Genomic DNA, 20,727 nt, shown 5'->3' with positions numbered 1-20,727 from the left:
GCATTGGTCCTCCCAGCCAGCACTGTCTGTACCCATAAATGAGGCCTGTGGTGATGTGCCAACATCAGTGGTATTGCTACTCTGAGGTCACACCTGTTGCATTAGTGGGTGAGCAGACCCTCCTCTGACTTCTCCAGTCTTCAGTTCTTTCCCTATTACCGAATGCCACAGTGTAGAGGGGAAGGAAATATTTGCAGAAGGAAAGGCAGAGGCAGGAGGCTGATATTGAGAGAAACTTGGATCTGATCTCCTCTATTCCCTAAGACCCCTCTGTATGTCCAAGCTGGTGCCACTATCAAAGAAATATAGAAATATCTCCTATTCATAGTGGAAAATGCTAGAGCCAAATCTTTATACATCTCCAAAAGAAGCTCATGTCACTGCACTCTTTCAATTTCTGGTCCCATCGGTTAGTTGCAATTATATATACAAATATGATTATGCAAGCAGTCCATGTCCCTTTGTTCAAATTTTTTGTATCCTGTATCAATTACTGATTATGCTCACCTTAGGCGGAGAGTAGAAAAAAAATTGCCTTCCCCATAGACTCTCAAATTAAGCAAAGTTTAAAAGAATTGTAAGTGAAACAAATCTTGTTCATTAAATATTAATAGCCAAGTAGGTACTGGCTTTTCAGAGTCTAGAAACTTCTTCTGAGGTATATACATCCCAGGCTGACTTTTACCTTGACAGGAATGTATAGGACAAGAGTATTTCAGAATCAACCCACCTTCAGAGGCCCTCACAGTGTTTGCCCAGCTACGAATCACATCTCCTGAACTTTTCTGAGCCCATACCAGGAACCTGAGACCTATCCTCCACCTACCCACCCACTGCTACTAGGCAAAAAATGACAAAGAACAGATTCTGTCCCAGGCAGTTCCCCAAGTTGTGTCTGCTCCATTTCCAACCCTGGTCCTAATAGGAATTAGCCCAGAAAAACTCCTAGTTGCAGCTGGGCCTTTCCTTATGCTCCACCCACCTCTCATTCACCTTTACCTGCCTTCATATTTCCATTTCCTATTCAGGAGTAACTCCAAAAGCTTTTCTTCTCCTCAATCCTCCATGGTCCACAAACTTCAAAAACAACAGAGTGACTCTCACATGCAGGGATTCCCTTTCTCCAGCCCAAGGAGACATATCTTGGTATCATAATGATCATTTGTTGGATAATAAACATGAAGAGATCCAAATACGCAAGACTGGATATTACAAATGCAAGACTCGAAGATCTTCTCCCAGTGACCCCGTACATATGGATTTTTTATCTGGTGAGGAAAGAAAAGAGGGAGTCTCTGAAATTAAACCACTGGGCAGCATGTCTAAGGGCTAGGCTAATGCAGGGAGCCTAGGCAGGGCTGTAAACAGGCATGAGGATATTTGAGGTATTGACCCCAGTGGGGAAAATAAGGAGATAGGGCAGCAACAGGATGCTGCCTTGTCCATCCTCTCCATCCAGAAAAGTACTGGTAAGTCAGAAGTCACCAGGAAAAAGGGACTTGGGTCTGAAGAAAGGTATGGTATAAAACTTCTCTTTTAACAATATGTATGGGGATTTCTTTTTTTTTTTTTTTTTTTAAACCTTTATTTGATCACCTTAACAGCATCTGTTTATTGTAATTCACATTATTTTATTTTTTATTTTATTTATTTATTTTTTTGTGGTACGTGGGCCTCTCACTGTTGTGGCCTCTCCCGTTGCGGAGCACAGGCTCCGGACACGCAGGCTCAGCGGCCATGGCTCACGGGCCCAGCCGCTCCGCAGCATGTGGGATCTTCCCGGACCGGGGCACGAACCCGCATCCCCTGCATTGGCAGGCGGACTCTCAACCACTGCGCCACCAGGGAAGCCCTGGGGATTTCTTAAGGATATTTTCTGGAAATTAGTTCATTATCTTAGGACAAGGGAGAACTGGGTTTTGGGATCATGTGGAAATGTTGATGGAGGACATTTTCAGGTATGTATAGGATTGCAGCTCTTTCTTCATGGCCAGAAATGAGAGTTTGAAGAAACAAGCATCAGTAAATAAATTGATTGCATTCCTCCACTCTTTGCAGAAGGACTGATCATCCAGGCTCCACACCCTGTCTTTGAAGGAGATGATGTTGTTCTGAGATGCCAGGGGAGAGAAGCAACAAGTGAAACAGTTTTTTACAAAAATGGAAAAAAAATTAGTAAGAGCTATACATCAAACTTCACACTAAATTCAATCTCCAGGGACAATGGCAAATACCATTGTACTGCTTCTAGAAAAATCTTTTGGGGAAACACAAGGAAAGAAATTTCAAAACCTCTAACAATTCAAGTTCAAGGTAATGGCTGCCCTCCTGTGGGTAATAGGACTTGGCAGGGAAACTGTGTGATGATTTAGGAAGGGACTCATCAGTGGGGATTTCATGAAAATCCTCCAGTCATGGGAGGGAGATGGGAAGTGGTTCCACCTACTTGGGTCTCTGTGTTCTGATAGCTGGTGCTGAAAGCACACGTGCGTCTTTCCGGGAGCCCTGAGTCTCACTACCTTGGGAACTGTGTTTGTTCTTCTCTCTAGAGCTGTTTCCCCCTCCTGTGCTGACAGCCAGACCCTCCCAGCCCATAGAGGGGAGACCAGTGACCCTAAAATGTGAGACTTGGCTCCCTCCACAGCGGTCATACATTCAGCTTCAATTCTGCTTCTTCAGAGAAGACCAGGCCTTGGGATCAGGCTGGAGCAGCTCCCCAGAGCTCTATTTACCTACCATGTGGAGTGAAGACTCAAGGTCTTACTGGTGCCAGGCAGAGACAGTGACTCACCCTGTCAGGAAAAGAAGCTTGACACCCCAGATACATGTGCAGAGTGAGTGTCTGTGGAGCTGCACTTCCAGAGTCAGAGCCGGGGAGAGGAGAGCAGAGCAATGACATTTCCTGCTCCCTAGGACACTGAACATAACAGAGAGGAGCATCTCAGCTGTCCTGGTATCCTTCTCTCTTCAGGTTCAACACTGGCCTAATGTCCCTAGAACATTCTCTTCCATCTAACTCAGTTAATAACAGTTATTGATCAGTTACTGTGTCCCCAACCCTGTGGGGGGTTACAGAGCCATACAGGATATGTTCTGTCAAGAGTCAACAGATAACTAGAAGCACAGATGACCACAGGCAGTCTTTAGAGGTCCCTATGCTGCTTCCGTTTATTGACCTAAACATGCTCCAAAACAAAAGTGGAAGATAAACATGAACTGGAATAACCAGAAAAGAATGTGGGAAGATGGAGGTGAGACTGGAGAAGAGCCTTGAAGGATAGGAAAGTGGTTTGAATTTCAGGATAGAAGTAATATTCTCAGGGTTCACTCTTATTTTGTGATCCATCGGTGCACCAAAGATTCCTTAGATATAAATGTAAATAAAATGTGACTGCAGTCAGCATTAGGTTTAAGAAGATCAGGAGCCTAGTCCCCACATTCCCCAAGAATGGGAACTGTTGTATGTGGTAAGAGGGGTGTTTCTGCCTCTATAATAACATGCACAATTAATTCCTTATTGCCCACTTTGGACCCCTGCTTATTGTACCTGCTGCTATTGGCTTGTTCGTAACAGAACCAGCCTTCTGCTTGACCCTGAAGTTTCTGCCATGAGAACCCTCATGTGTCGTCTTGTGTCCTCCCAGGAGTCCCTGTGTCTGATGTAAATCTAGAGATCCAGCCCCCCGAGGGGCAGCTGATTGAAGGAGAAAATCTGCTCCTTATCTGCTCAGTAGCCAAGGGTACAGGGACTGTCACATTCTCCTGGCACAGAGAGGGCACAGTGAGAAGTTTGGGAACAAAGACCCAGCGTTCCTTGTCGGCAGAGCTGCAGATACTCAATGTGAAGGAGCGTGATGCTGGGAGATACTACTGTGCAGCTGACAACATTCACGGTCCCATCCTCAGTAAACTGATCAGAGTCACACTGAGAAGTAAGTTCCCGATTCCTTCTATTCAGCCTCAGTTCACAAGCCAGGGTTTAGGCTTTCTATCAGCCATGAAGCTCTTTGGAAGAAGGCAAAGGAACAGAGTTGTGAAGATTTAGAAGCTAACCAAGAAATGGCAAAGATGACAAAAGTTGAAGATATTTTACTTGTGGAGAGGACTGTAGTGATGAAAACAAAATTATCCAGGATTACTCTTCATGGTTCAAGAGATATATCTATATTTAAGTTTCTTGAGTGGGGTTATGAGTCTGTCACAGCAACAGAGTCCTCTGACAGTCTACTATCTCTCTCAGTTCCAGTGTCTCGCCCTGTCCTCACCCTCAGGGCTCCTGGGGCCCAGGCTGTGGTGGGGGACATGATGGAGCTTCACTGTGAGGCCCAGAGAGGCTCTCCCCCGATCCTGTACCGATTTTATCATGAGGATGTCAGCCTGGGGAGCAGCTCAGCTTCCTCTGGAGGAGGAGTGTCTTTCAACCTCTCTCTGACTGCAGAACATTTTGGAAACTACTCCTGTGAGGCTGACAATAGCCTGGGGGTCCAGCTCAGTGACAGAGTGACTCTCAATGTTACAGGTGAGTAGGGATGCCTGCAGCAATTACAGCCCAGAACAGACTGTGTCTTCTCTTTTGGGCTATTTGCTGGTGTGACATTCCAGCAGACTCCCCACTTTTTCTTCCTCTACCTGAGAGTCCTAGGATTCTTTCTTCTGACTATACATTCAGGAACTTAGGCCATTCCTAATGGTTTTTCTGCATTTATCAAGATGATCATATGATTTTTATTTTTTATTTTATTGATGTGATGCATCATGTTGATTGATTTACAAATGTTGAACTACTCTTGCATACATGGAGTAAATCCCACGTGATCATGGTGTATGATCCTTTTAAAGTACTGTTGTATTTGGTTTGTTAATATTCTGTTGAGGATTTTTGCATCTATGTTATCTGAGATATTGGCCTGTAATTTTCTTTTTTGTGTGTTGTCTTTGGTTTTGGTATCAGGGTGATGTTGGCCTTGTAAAATAAGTTAGGAAGTATTCTCTTCTCTTCAGTTTTTTTGAATATTTTGAGAAAGATAGGATTTACAGCACCTTTGAATGTTTGGTAGAATTCACCTGTGAAGTCATCTGGTCCTGTGCTTTTATTCTTGGGAGGTTTTTGATTTCTATTTCAGTCTCTTTCCTAGTGATTGGTCATTCAGATTTTATTTTTTTATGATTCAGTCTCGGAAGGTTGTGTGATTCTAAGAATTTGTCCATTTATTCTAGGTTGCTCAATTTGTTGGCATATAACTGTCCACAGTATTCTTGTATAATCCTTTGTATTTCTGGGCATTCATTGTTATAGCTCCTCTTTCGTTTCTGATTTTATTTATCAGAGACTTCTCTCATTTTTCTTAGTGAATCTAGTTAAAGGTTTGGCAATTTTGTCTATCTTTTAAAAGAACCAGGTCTTAGTTTTTATCAATATTTTCTATTTTCTTTTTAGTGTATATTTCATTTCTCTTTGAATCTTTATCATTTCCTTCCACCTACTGACTTTTGGCTTCATTTGTTCTTCTTTTTCTAGTTCCTTTATGTGCAAAGTTAAATTTGGTATGTCATATTTTCATTTTCATTTGTCTTCAGGTATTCTTTCAATTCACCTTTGATTTCTTGTTTGATCCAATAGTTGTTTAGCAGCTTGTTGTTTAGTCTCCACATATTTGTGATTTTCCAGCTTTCTTCTTGTGGTTGATCTCTAGTTTCATACCATTGTGATCAGGCAAGATGGTTGATATGATTTCAATCTTCTTAAATTCATTGAGACTTGTTTTGTGTTCCAACATATGGTCTATTCTTGAGAAAGTTTCATGAGCACTTAAGAAGTATGTGTATTTTACTGCATTTGAATGGAATGTTCTGTATAAATTTATCAAGTCCATCTGGTCTAATGTATCTTTTAAGGCTGTCGTTTCCTTGTTGATTTTCTTTCTGTATGATCTATCCATTAATAGTGGGGTGTTACAGTTCCCTACTATTATTGTGTTGCTGTCAATTTCTCCCTTTAGGTCTGTTAATAATTGCTTTGTATATTTTGGTGCTCTTATGTTAGGTGCATATATATTTATCACTGTTACATCTTCTTGATGAATTGTCCCCTTTATCATAATTAATGTCCATTTTTGTCCTTTGTTATCTTTTTTGGCTTGAGGTCTATTTTTTCTGATATGAACATGGCTATACCCACTTTTTTTTTTTTTTGGCTGCCATATGCATGGAGTATCATCTTCCATCCTTTCACTGTGAGCCTATGTTTGTCTTTAAAGGTAATGTGAGTTTCTTGGAGGCAGCATAGAGTTGGGTCTTTTTTACTCCATCTAGCCACTCTCTGTCTTTTGATTGGTGAATTCAACCCATTTACATTTAAGGTTATTATTGATAAAGGAGAATTTAGTATTGCCATTTTACCTTTCATTTTCAGGTTGCTCTATATCTCCATTTTACCCCCCCCCCCCCCCTTAAGTTTCTGCCTGCTCTTTTGGTTTTTTGGTTTTCTATGATATTTTTCTCAGTTTCCCTTTTTTCATGTTTTGTGTCTCTGTTCTAGATTTATATTTTGTGGTTACACTGAGGTTTGCATAAGACCTCTCCTAGATAAAATAGTCCATTTTCTGCTGATAGAATCTTATCTTCATTTACCTATATGGGTTCCATCCTTTTCCTCTTCCCCTTTTATGTTTTTATTGTCTCAAATTATCTCTTTTTGTATTGTGAGTTTTTTACCAAATTGAAGTAGCTATAGTTATTTTTCTACTTCCCCTCTTTTACCTTTATGCTATAATAAAGTGTTTAAAACCTATTCTGATAAAGAGTTGCAATTTTCTGATTCTGTCTATTTATCACTTTCCTCAAAGTTTTGTGTACTTTTGCCTTTTTGTTTTTTGTAGAAGAGCTTCTTTCAACATTTCTTGTAAGCAGAACCTGTGTTGATGTATTCCCTCAGCTTTCATTCATATGGGAAGGTCTTTGTTTCTCCTTCATATCTGAATAATAACTTTGCTGGAAAAAATATTCTTGGGTGACACTTTTTATCTCTCAGTATTTTGAGAATGTCATTCCATACCCTCTTGTCCTGTAGAGTTTCTGCTGAGAAACCTGATGATAGGCTCATGGGGATTCTTTTGTAGGTTACCATCCTTTTTTCCCCAGGCTGCCTTAAAATTCTTTCTTTGTGATTGACTTTTGACAATTTTAATATAATATGTCTTGTAAAAGGTCTTTTTGCATTGAAGTAATTAAGTGTTCTCTTAGCTTCAAGGACTTGTATATCCAGTTTCTTTCCTAGGTTTGGGAAGTTCTCAGCTATTATTTATTTAAATATACTCTCTGCTCCCCTCTCCTTGTTTTCTCCTGGGACACCCCTTATGCTAATGTTGCCTTTCCTAAAAGAGTCAGATAGCTCTTGGAGAATTCCCTCATTTTTAAATTACCTTATTTATCTCTCCTCTTATACTTGTATCATGATTTCTATCTTGAGATTGCTAATTCTCTCTTTCATATAGTCTGATCTATTTCTAGTTCTTTCCAAGGCATTCTTTCAACATTTATTCAGTTCTTCAATTCCAGAATTCCTGTTTGGCTCTTTTTTAGAGTTTTAATATCTCTGGTAAAGTATTTCTTTTGTTCATTAATTTTATTTCTGAGCTCATTAATCTGGCTTTCTGAGTTTTCTTGTAGCTTGTTGAGTTTCTGCATGACAACTATTTTGAATTCTTTCTCAGTTAGATCACAATATTTCATGACTGTAAGTTTGGTTTCTGGAGAATTGCCAGTTTCTTTTAGTGGTACAGTGTTACTGTGATTCTTCATGGTACTTGATGGGTGGTTTCTCTGCTGGTGCACTTGATGTAGTGACAGTTAGAAAACAGAGGCCTTTCTTTTGTTTTCCAGTAGGTGGTGGTATGGCATAAGTTTTTGGTTTCTCTTACCTAAGCTGCCTCTGGCTATGTTTGAGAGTAGTCACCTTCCATCCTCCCCTCTCTCTATAAGTGTGGCTCTATTATCACTTCCTGTGCCTCCGGGGTTACTGCTACTTTGCTCCTGAAGTGTTGCTGTTATCATCACCTGGTGCCCCAGGATGCTGGGCTGTTCTCTCATGTCTGGGATCCCTTGAGTCATAGGCTCCACCAATGCAGGCAAAGCAAGGGGGTAGGATGGGAGCCAGGGTCAGGCTGGCACCTCTACCCTTTCTGGTGTCATAAGGTTTGTGGACTCTGCCGTTGTGGATTGAGGGGCAGGGGCTGGCGTCATGGGACACTCATTAAAAAAATGAGTAAAGGACTTGTATAGACATTTCTCCAAAGAAGATATATAAATGGCTATTAGATACATGAAAAAAATGCTCAACATCACTCATTATTAGGGAAGTGCAAACCAAAACTACAATGAAATACCACCTCATACTCATTAGGATGGGTACTAAAAAAATAATAGAAAATAACGTGTTGGCTAGGATGTGGAGAAATTTGAATCCTTGTGTAATGTTGGTAGGAATGTAAAATGATGAAATCATTATTGAGAACACTATGGAGGCTCCTCAGAAAATTAAAAATAAAGCTACCATATGATACAGAAATTCCACTTCTGGGTATACATCCCCCAACACTGAAAATATATTCTCAAAAAGATATTTGTACACGCGTGTACAGAGCAACATTATTCATAATAGCTAAAACATGGAAACAACCCAATCCATTTATCTGTTGATAACCCAATATCCATTATCAACAGATAAATGGATAAGCAAAGTGTGGTATGCACATAACATGAAAGATTACTCAGACTCAAAAAGAAAGAAAATTCTGTTACATGCTACAACCTGGATGAATCTTGACGTCTTTATACTAAGTGAAACAAACCAGTCAAAAAAAGACAAATACTGTATGATACCACTTATATAAGATGTTTAGGTTAGTCAAAATCATAGAAACAGAAAGTAGCCTGGTGCTTGTCAGGGGGTGGGGAAATGGAGTATAGGGAGTTATTGTTTAACGGGTATAGAGTTTCAGTTTTACAAGGTAAAAAGTTATGGAGATGGATGGTGGTGTTGGTTTCACAATGTCATGAAAGTATTTAATACCACTTAACCATACACTTAAAAAGTTTATGATGGAAAAAGTTAAGTTATGTGCATTTTACAGCAATAAAAATTGGATAAAAATATATGAGGTGATGACATGGGTGGAAAGGCACACTGAGATGTGCAAAGAATGTATAAAGCTTTACCCCTGAGACCCTTAGCATTTGGCCCAGGTCATTATATATTGCAAAGGATGTACAGAAGGGTGAATTATTCCCATTCAATGGATTGTCTCCATGCTCCCTCCCCTTTAGCCAATCTCAGATGCAAAGCAAAGCTTAGATGCAAAGCAAAGCTTCATTGGCAAACTTCTCTTGCCAATGAAGCACACAGCTTATATTTAAAGCACTGCACACAAATTGGCTCATCCAGGTTCCCTCACAACTTAGCAGAATCAGCAATCTCACAGTTCACATTTCACATTAATTAATTATTGATTAATAATTCCATATGTTAATTAAAAACATAATGATTTTCTGTTTTTCCTGGCTGTCCTATTTCTATAATCACAAAGTAAAATGGGAATCATGTTGTTATTGCTATATCTGGATATTTTGGGGCCAATCTGGATCAATTTGGTCATCCACTCATTCATGAATTATTGATGAACTATTTCACGAATTATTGATGAACTATTACATGCCAAGGCAAAGTTCCAGCAGCCGGAAATACAAAAATGAACAAACAGATAAGTCCTCATTCTTTTTTTTTTTTTTTTTTTTTTGCGGCACGCGGGCCTCTCACTGCTGTGGCCTCTCCCACCGCGGAGCACAGGCTCCGGACGCGCAGGCTCAGTGGCCATGGCTCATGGGCCCAGCCGCTCCGCGGCATGAGGGACCCTCCCAGACCGGGGCACGAACCCGTGTCCCCCCGCATCGGCAGGCGGACTCCCAACCACTGTGCCACCAGAGAAGCCCCCGATAAGTCCTCATGCTTATGAAACTTACATTCTATTAGAGGAATCAGATATACAACAATGACAGATGATAGATAAATAAGAGAGAGATACATAGATACATAGATTGATAGATGTTAGTGTTAATGCTATGCAGAAAAATAAAGCAAGATAACTGGGTAAAAGGTAATGAGGTCCTACTTCAGATAGGTGTGGAAGTCTAGGTTTAAAGCTAAGTCTCAGGAGTCAATCAATGATATGGAGAAACAAACCTTGCTTTTAGTTATTATTTCTAACAGTAATAGTAACTAACATTTATCGAGCATTTTACATACATGATTCTTATTACCATAGCTTGTGATATAATTATTATTAACTCCATTTTACGAAGGAATAAACTGAGACTTGGAGCTAGTAAAAAGTTTTTAAAACAGCAAGATCACAGGGCTAATAAAGGGCAGAGACGGGATTTAAACTCAGGTTTTCCTGAATCCCAGGTCTATGTTCCTACTACTAAACTAAACTAAATATTTCCTTTATTAACTTATCTTGTACACATACTTAATTAAAACTGCTCATGAACTATGTTGCTTCCCTCAGTTCCAGTGTCTCATCCTGTCTTCACCTTCCACCCTGCTGGGGCCCAGGCTATGGTGGGAGATGTGTTAGAGCTTCGCTGTGAGGCCCAAAGAGGCTCTCCCCCGATCTTGTACTGGTTTTACCACAAGAATGTCACCCTGGGGAGCATCTCGGGCCCCCTTTGGAGGAGGAGCATCCTTCAACCTCACTCTGATGGCAGAGCATTCTGGGAACTACTTTTGTGGGGCTGACAATGGCCTGGGGGTCCAGCGCAGTGAGATGGCGACACTCAGTATCACAGATGGGTTGGTGGTACCTGGGCTATAGGTTACATTTATAATCAATAAAATATTTCTCCAATAGACTGTAGAAATTCTCCCAGTGTCAAAGAGTTATTAACATGAAACCAAGGCTTGAGGCTTCTGGAGACTGATACTGATTTCATGGGGGTGGGGGAGGGAAAAGGAATAAATTTTAATGTTAGATTCTGGCAATAACTCTCATGTGCTATTATTTTGAAAATTACAAATTATACTGTAAATGATTCAAATTGAGAAATCAGAACCTGGCAAAAACCCGTCCTAATATATCGCTAGCCCCCACCTACATGTTTTTTGTCTTGATAAAAAAATATTTGGCCCTGAACTCAAGTACAGGTCTCTTCACTTAGGGCCTTCCAGTAACAAAATAACACTTATCACCGAGGGGGTCACTGCAGGGCTGCTAAGCATCCTTGGCCTTGCTGCTACTGCTGCTCTGGTGTGTTACTTCAGGACCCAAAGGAATTCAGGTGAGTGGCTATATCATACTCTTTGATGTTGTGACTTTTGCCATTGCTGTAATAACTTGGACTTGTGTAGTACATCCTATAAAGGTTAATTATTCCTTTCCAAGTACTAAGCCCTCAGTTCTAATCACTGCCACTCTGTGGCAGTGACAAAAAGGTAGAACAAATTTCTTAATGAAGTTACTACTCCATGTGTTTAATTTGAGATTTAAATCAGAGAACAGAATTTTGCTTCCATTTAAAAATTAGAAAGTTAAGTATTTACTGTTCCAACCCCAGTCCAAAGCTTACTGAAATCAAAAAGAAGGAAAAACAAAGTCCTCCACTTGTAACAACAACAAAAATTGACAAAAGCCATAAGTACAAACCATAAACTCTGAGATATATTTGAAAAGCATATAAAGACAGTGATATTTATTAGTAGATAAAATTAATAGATATTCTGAGAATGAAATTAAAATTTCAATTTCTGATTGTTTGTTGCTAGTATATAGAGATTCAGTTGATTTTTGTACATTGATCTCATATCCTGCAACCTTGCTAAACACACTTATTAGTTCTTGTATTAGTTTTGTAGATTCCATCAGATTTTTCTGCATGGATGATCAAGTCATCTGTGAATAAAGATAATTTTACTCCTTCCTTTCCAATCTGGATTCCTTTTATTTCTTTTTTTTGCCTTAATGGACTGGCTAGAACCTCCTGTACAATGTTGAATAGAAGCGTTGAGAATAGACATACTTGTCTTGTTCTTGAACTTAAAGGGGGGAAGTATTTGGACTTTCACCACTGCATATGATCATATTAGCTGTGGATTTCTTGTAGTTGCTGTTTATAAAGCTGAAGAACTCCCTACTAATTGTAATTTGCTGACAGTTTTTACAGAAAAAATGACAAATGTTTCTTCTACATTGATTGAGATGATCATACAATTTTATTTTATAGTCTAGTGATACAGATTTTGGATTTTGAATGTTGAACTGGCTTTGCATTTCTGGGGCCAACCTAACTTGCTTATAATTTTTGAATTTGATTTGCTAAAATTTTTAAGAACGTTTGCACCTATGTTCATAAAGGATATTGATTTGGTAGTTTTATTTTCTTGTCATTTCTTTTTCTGGCTTGATGTCTAGGTAATACCCACTTAGTTATCACTTCCAGAATTCTTCATTCCTTTTTGTATATACATACATCCATATGGTATCATTCTCTCTCTGCTTGAAGGACTTTTTTTTTTAACATTTCTTGTAGTATGGGTTTGTTTGTGAACTTGATTGATAGTGTTGCTGAAGTCCTCTATATCCTTACTGATTTTCTCTTTACTTGATCTATCAGTTATTGAGAGAAGGGTATTGAAATCTTCAACAATATTTGTAGATGTTTCCATTTCTTCTTTCAATTCTATCACATGTGCTTCATGTATTTTGAAACTTTATTATTAGGTGCACACATATTTATCATTGTTATGTGTTTTTGATGAAATGACCACATTATCCTTATGACCTTTTTATTCCTGTAACATCATTTACTCTGAAATATTCTTTGATATTAATATATTAATATAAATAATGTTAGCATGATATTTCTTTTTTCTACTCTTTTACTTTTAATTTATTTGTGCCTCTATATTTAAAATGTATTTTTATAGATAGCATATAGTTAACTTGAATTTTTAATCTAATATGGCAGTCTCTACCCTTTAATTTTAAAAATTTAGACCATTTACATTAATGTGATTATTGATAGGGTTCAGTCCCTAAATCTATTATTTTGCTATTTGTTTTCTATTTGTCTCATCTGTTCTTTGTTTTCCGTTTCCTTTTTTTACTACCCTCTTTTGGACCACTTGAGTATTTTTTATGATTCCATTTTATTTCCTTTTTTGGCTTATTATATATATAACTCATTGCTTTGTTATTTTAGTGGTTGTTTTAGAGTGTATGGTATACGTATCTAACTTATCACAGTCTACGTACAAATGACATTATATCACTTCATGTATAGCATAAGAATCTTACCATTGTGTACTCCATTTCTCCCCTGCCGTTACATTGTTATTAATTTTGTAAACAATTATCTTTTAAAGAAGCTTACATATAATTTAAAAATATTATACATTTACTCATAAAATTATCACTTCCAATGTTCTTCATTCCTTTTTGTATATCCATATGTTCATCTGGTGTCATTTTCTTTCCACCTAAAAGATTTCTTTTAACATTTCTTGTAGTATGGGTCTGCTGGTGGTGAATTATTTCAGCTTCTGTATGTCTGTAAAAGTCTCTGTTTTGCATTCATTTGTGAAATATATTTTTACTGGCATAGAATTCTGGGTTGAAAATTTTGTTTTCTTTCAATATTTTAAAGATGCTGTACTGTCTTCCTGTGTGCATGATTTCTAACAAGAAATCTGCCATCATCCTTGTCTTTTTCCTATGTGATTGCTTTTATTTTTCTCTCTGAATGTTTTTTCGTGGATCAGAAATCTTTAAGTGCATGGACTGTTTTATTCAGTGCTTTGGGTGCTTATAAGGTTTCAAGACTTTATATCTGGAATTACTAATCCTTTACTTTCTGTCTTTCTCTGTGGTGTAACATGAACTCTCTTTTTCTGTCAGACAAAATACTTCTGTTTTCCTTTTTCAGGGCTCATATTGAAAATCAAGCAAATAAACAAATGATTGGGTCTCAATTTAATGAAGACTTTACATACTTTCCTTAATGATAGTGGTTAAGCATTGTCTTCTGACTTCCACTTTCAGGTCAATTAATGAGCATCCATCCTTCCTCTTCTTTGTACAAAATATGGCATCATCATTTTATGACTGATATTTAAAGCTACTTAATAGTTTCTTAAATAATATTACATATACAATTATGTGTATAGCACTAACCCTGATAGTACTCATCATAAAATCTGTCATTCATTTAGAGTCTATTACATGCAATTTTGTAGTGTCTAATTCTCTGTTTTTCAGTATGTACATTTCACTTCAATTCAACCAATATCATTATAACCATATTAAAGATGAAGAAATGAAGATTTGGGGGGGAGTTAGCAAACTTTCCAAATTCATGTGTATCTACTAAGAGTTAGAGTTAGGTCTTAACTGGGGTCTCCTTCTAGCCCTTGAGTCCATATTCTCTCCATTACATCTTGGTAACCTGTAAAAGGCTGGTTGTACCTCCTACTTTAAAAATTACTTTTCTATCTCATTGCCTATCTGGATGTCATTTATTAATCAGTAACAAACTAGAAGTGCAGACATTAGAACCTCAGTATTGCAGTTGATAATATTCAAAAAACAGGTTGCTCAGTCAGTACAACACCAAATAACACAAGGGAAGGAAAGATTACCAATCATTATTTTATGTGATCCATGAGGGCAGAAACCCAGGAGATTCTGTCCTCTAGATCTAAGGGAAATGTTTTTTTAAATAGCAAACTCAACTAAGGAATCCTGACAGAGTCAATCAGAGGGTTTCTGCCTTTCACATCTCAAAATATTGTCTACTGTACTTCCCTCATAGCAAAGTCTTCCTTCTCATTATTGACCAGCCTTCTCAGGGAAGAGCTCAGTCCTTTCAAATTAATCTAAAAGTGAAGGACTCTGCTCCTTAAGCCTGAGTGTTTTCTCCAAGTTACCTAAGGGAGTGATATATTTATTGACTCTATAACTGTTTGGAATTAAATTCCAATAATGTAACTCTCCAAACTCCAGTCTCCTTAGCTGTATAATGGTCATAATAATAGTATATACCTTTTAGGTGCTATGAGACAATCTATGTAAACTGCTTAGCACAGTGCCTGGCCCATATATCTTTAGTGAATACTAGCTTATATTATAAATAGCCACCTTCTGGGTCTGTTTTCCTTTATGCAGATGAGGAGATAATCTGACTTTCAGATGCATCCTGGGACTTAATTAACCTGCTTACAAGTAAGGATATTAGTTGTTGATTGATATGGTTACAATGGCCCTGAGGAGAGAGATACAGGCCAGGATCATGCTTACACACCTCTATTTTAACTCAGGACACCTGGTTCACAAAGATGGGGTTTGTAGACATTAATCAGTCATTTTCCATGAGAGGTAAGGCTGAATATGTTTACTTTGGGAAATAACTTGTGTTCTCTAAGACCAGTGAGACAGATATAGAGCCACAGATAAGTAGGCAAAGTGCAGAGATGGGAAACTGGGAGGAGGCCGTACTGGGCAGGCCAGAAAGATTTCAATATTTTTCTGTTAATGGAAAGCTGGCATATTTTCAAGGCTGATGGAGTAGGCTTCCAAATTAGGTTTACATGTAGTCACCTATTAAAAAATTGTCAACTTGTTTTTCTTTTAGTCCTCATAGTACATAGTTTAATTTGTTCAGCTGTTTAACAAATCTTTACTAAATATTTTCAACCTTCTAGGCATTAGAAATAGAAAAATAATTAAGACAAGTTTTGCGCCCTCAAGTAACACACCTTTTCACGAAGGAGAGAGTTAGAGGCAAACACAGAAATAGATAATTAAAATACAATGTAGTAATTTTAATATTGCAGGGTTCTATGTGCAAGGATATAGGTCACTTAATCCAGCCTGTTGGCATCAGGGAAAGCTCTGGAGGAGGAAAGATAAATTGGTATTAGCCAGGTGAAAGCGAAGGAAAGAAGGGGTATGGAGAAGACAATATGCACCCAATGTTGTTGAAATGGATTTGTAAGGTCAGAGATAAAGAAAGGTCTGGGGTTATTCTGGTAGTCCTATTGAGTCATACTCGTGTAACAAGTATTAATTTTAACCCCCCTCTAGGTCTCAGTCTCCTTGTCTCTACCTTATAGGGCTGCAGTGAGAATAGAGAAGTGGGAGTACGGGAAGCACTTGATCTAGAGTTAAATATTAAGTTGTCTCTCTTCTGCTACTTGATCACAACTACTTAGAGTTCATGATGCTATTACTGATTGAATGATTGAGAATAAGTGTGACTCTGTGCAAATGTCTCTCCAGACCCCACCTTCCTTATCTATAACATGACATAAGGGGTGGAGCCAGATGTTCTCAAAGATTTGCCATAGCTGAAATCTAGGCTGAATTTGATTTCTGGGAAAGGATGTTCTAACAGAGAGCACATTGTCCACGGAGATCACTTATCATCAATGTTCCTTTTTTCATTTTTCAGGAGGACTTTCCACCACTGGAACACCTAGGTGAGGTCTCTGCTTCTTGTGCTGTCAGCATTTTCATTTTATTTATGCTCACAAGATAGAACATGGAATTATGTACATTAAAAAATATTTTACTCATTTCCTGTTAAAATTTCAAATTCTTATGAAATAAAAAATGTGATTAAGAAGGCCACTTTCAATCATAGTTGTGAATAATACTCACTTATACCTACTTATACACAGAATTAATGTTATTTACTATCCATGGTTAATTTATCTCCTTCCTTAAGTGTGCGCCAGTAGAGAATTGATCACTGATGTCTTAATGATATCATCTTTCATAAGGCTACATTTATTCACTCCCTTATCCCTCATTTCCCCACTCATACACTCATTCAGGAAACAATTATTGAATGCTGGCAATGTTCAACTCACAATATTAACTGCAGAAGGAAATGAAATTGGAAAAAAATACTTTTCCTGAAGAGCCTTCATAGTATTTTATAGGAAAGGTAGGTCATTGTAATATGAGGTAGAAAACTGAAAAGAACCTAAAAAAGGACAAAGGTCAACTTCTGTGGAATGCAGAAGCCTTTGTGTATCGATGTTGAAACATTTAAACTTTTGAAAGTAATAAAAAATAGGCAAACACAAGTGTTTACTCTATCAAAGGGACCTTGAACTATGTAGCCTTTGTCTTCTGACCTTGCCTCAGCTGGCCTTCTCTGTAATGCTGCCCTGGCTCTGTCTTGTGCCATACTTCTGACGTTTTCTCAAAAGACACATGAAGACTGTTAGAGTAGCAGCCATGATATTTTCACATGAACCATGCTGAGCTCTTCCTGGATATTGATTTTCCTGAGATTCTGTATAATCCACAAATACTTTTCTCCTTTTTGTCTCTCTCCCCTTCTTCACAGTTACAGTCCCAGGGAGTTTCAGGAACCTTCTAGAACCTCCAACACAGACCCCCAAGAGCCCACTTACTCTGAACCACCAGACCCAATGGAACTGCAGCCAGTGCACAGCAATGGTGAGAACTTCCTAAGGAACAGAGGGCTCCAGGGAGGACCCAGGGAAGGAAGAGATTGAGCAACAGTCCATGGCTCAGTCATATTCAATATAAAAATGTAATTTCTGGCACTATGTCAAGGTTAGAAGGTGGTTATAAACTTGATGACTGGGAAGAAGATTTTATAGTGTGAGTTCTTGACTACAGCCAACTGTGATCTATTCTTTTGCAGTGGATCTTGGTGAGAGCAACCTGGTTTATTCCCAGATCTGGAGTATCCAAGATACAAAAGAAAATTCAGGTGAGACACAAGTAGAGGTAAGGTGGCAGTGTTTTATCAAATCCAGCAAGGGGTTTTTGATGAAAGAATCATCTCAATATGAATCCAACATGAGAGGTATTAACTGCTCCTCTTATATTACCAATCTTATAATCACATCCATTCCCTCTTACCTGTCTACACTGCCACCATTACCCCATAAACTCTTTAAGGACAGACACCTTATTTCTTTGCAAATATATCAGTAGCATATAGTGTTATGCTTAGAAAATGATAGGCCCCCTCAAATTTTTTTTAATGAATGAATGAACATAATTGCTAAATTAAGCCTTTAATTATGTAATGTGTAGACAATTGTAATTCTCTTAACTGGTCTCTTTATTTCTAATCTCATTCTCCTTCCAACCTTCTAACGACCTGTTTCCTGCGTGATCCCTCTGAGATGCACAATTGATCACATCATTGTCTAGGTTAACTACCCTCAGTGATTCTCCATTTTAAAGCATGACCCTTGCCTCCCCCTGTGATTTTGTCCCTCCTCTAAGCTCTGCCTTATGTCCTTACTTTAGCCATATTGAACTCTTAACATTTGCTTGATCAAACTGGGTTGTTTTGTGCTTTGGTGCTCGTGCTTCTTATTTGTCTTGTAATGTTCTTGCCTCTAGTTTGTCTGTGACCCTTGCTCACATTTCAAGAAATAATTCAGCTACCATCGTGAAACTCAGTAGTTCCCACTGACCTTCCCTATCTCCTAACCTGAGAGGAACTGATTACCCTTTGTGGCAACAGCATAGTTTAATATGTATTTTTATCTTAGTGCTCATAATACTTGTTGCATTTGTTTCCATGTCTATTTCTCTCCTTAAAAATGATAAGATTCTTAATTGTATGGACTAAGTTTATGTCATTTTTGCCTCTTTATGGCTTACCAATGCTTAATAGAAGGTCATTGTTCACTGAATGCTTATTGGCTGAATAACTAAATGAAAGAGATCCAGAGAATCCCTTGGAAGGATAGGAGAAATACACACACTGAATTTTCTCAATGTTAGCACTGCATATCTTTGGCTTACTGGGCATTTTCTGTTTGGCCTTAGAATGCCAAGTCCCTGTTGGAGCTGCCTCCTCCAATTTCACTGTGCAAAGTGAAGTGAATCATATTTATTTCCTTCTCCCAGATGATCAATGTAGCCATTGAGGCCCTAGAGGTAGGGAGGTGGAAATAACAGAATTGCTGTGCTGGGGTTGTGATGAGCAGTGGAAAAAGGAAGATATTTTCAAGAAAATCATTCTGGGCATTTTATGGGCAGAGGAAAGGCTTTATTGTTTACAAGTGTGAGGATGAGATTCTTGGTCTGTGAGGGCTTGGAAGAATTCAGCAGAGGAGACAGCTAGGAAATGAGTCAGCAGAGGAAAGATTGGCTTGGAATGCACTGTGAATAGGTTGTAAGTTACAGTGTATTACCCACAGTTTAATACTTTTCTTTCCTCTTCCCATCCAACAGCAAATTCACCAAAGAAACACTGGGAGGATAAGGTGGGTTATATTTCCTGGATTGCTTTCCGCTCTGCTTTTCCTCACCTACATTTAGGTACTTACTATTTGTGTTTTGGGTTGTTTTTTTTTCCACCAGGAGCCTGCAGTCATCTATTCAGAGTTGAAGAAGGCACATCTAGATGATTCTGCAGGGCTGGCCATCAATCAAGACAGGGACCCTGAAGATGCTGCAGAAAACTATGAGAATGTCCCATGTGCATTGTCAGCCGTAGACCACTAGCTCTGTACCCATAGTGGGTCACAGAGACCCTGAGAAGCAGCCTGTGTCATTATCTCTGTTATCTCCAGCCATGCTACCTCTTTCCCTCCAGGGCTCAGCATCCCGAGAGGCTGGGCTATAGGGGACATCAGGCTGGGTGAAAGTTCTGCCAAGTTCCTCTGTGCCTGAGTCTGTGTGTTCTCTAGGAACATAGTGAGCAGCATGTGAGTAAATTCTGCATTCTTTTCACAGTAGAGACACATGTGAAGGCAGGGCAGTTAGGCCTTCAGCTCCCGGGCCTGTTGATGAGAAAGGAGAAACGGTCTAGCCAGGATCATGAGGATGTGATCGTGACCAGTTGATCTAAGTGGGATCAAAATCTTTTAATGTACTATCTCTACATAAACAGTTTGTTCTAAACATCTGTTTCCATTTTTGTGTGGTTGATAGTGGCATTGCTGATGTTCTGTTGTACATGCTTTGTTCCAGCTACCAAATTGGAAACAACCAAAAAGCTTTGTTCTATCCACATATATACTATTTCTTCATGAAATATACATCAGTATTAAGATTTTTTTTAATAACACATTCTATTGAATGGGAGAGAGCTTCCAAATTGTCTGATTAGATAGTATAATGGACTGAATTGTATTCTCTCAAAATTCAATGTGACTATACTTGGAGATAGGACCTTTAAGGAGATATTTATAGTTAAATGAGGTCATAAGGGTGGCCCTTAATTGAATTGGACTGGTGTCTTTCTAAGAGGAAGAGGAGACACCAGAGCCCTCTCTATCTTTCTTCATGCACACAGAGGAAGGGCCATGTGAAGACACAGCAAGACAGATATCTGCAAAGCCAGAAGGAGTCAGGAAGAGAGGTCTCACCAGAAACCAACTCTGCCAGCACCTTGATCTTGGACTTCTAGAACTGTGAGAAAATAGATATCTGATGTTTAAGCCACTTAGTCTGTGATATTTTGTTATGGCAGCCAGAGCAGACTAACACAAATTTATACATAGATACATAGATGATAAATGATTGATGACGATGATGATGATGATGATAGATAAATAGATAGATACAGATAGATGCAGGTATATGACACACACACACATACACACCCCAGCCCACACAGAATTTGTAGTCTTCAAGATACTTCATCTCTCATAAGATCAAACATTCCTCCTAC

The 20,727-nt window shown here is 38.6% G+C and overlaps 1 protein-coding gene across 1 annotated transcript; it reads left to right on the top strand.

Moving 5' to 3' along the window:
- Nucleotides 1-38: 38 nt before the first annotated feature.
- LOC307048206 (Fc receptor-like protein 3) lies at nucleotides 39-20,471 on the top strand (the record flags this gene model as incomplete). The annotated part of the gene is given in 15 exon segments (XM_079697191.1): nucleotides 39-108; nucleotides 1,029-1,271; nucleotides 2,059-2,313; nucleotides 2,550-2,834; nucleotides 3,645-3,932; nucleotides 4,241-4,519; nucleotides 10,566-10,720; nucleotides 10,722-10,845; nucleotides 11,215-11,334; nucleotides 16,501-16,528; nucleotides 17,407-17,519; nucleotides 17,731-17,799; nucleotides 19,284-19,315; nucleotides 19,413-19,529; nucleotides 20,352-20,471. Coding segments are annotated over 15 exon segments (2,298 nt in total).
- Nucleotides 20,472-20,727: the final 256 nt, after the last annotated feature.

Source organism: Hyperoodon ampullatus (genome assembly GCF_949752795.1).
Source record: "Hyperoodon ampullatus genome assembly, chromosome: 2".
In the NCBI taxonomy this organism is placed as follows: Eukaryota; Metazoa; Chordata; class Mammalia; order Artiodactyla; family Ziphiidae; genus Hyperoodon; species Hyperoodon ampullatus.
Note: the sequence above shows the minus strand (reverse complement) of the source record. Positions and strands in the feature narration are given on the sequence as shown.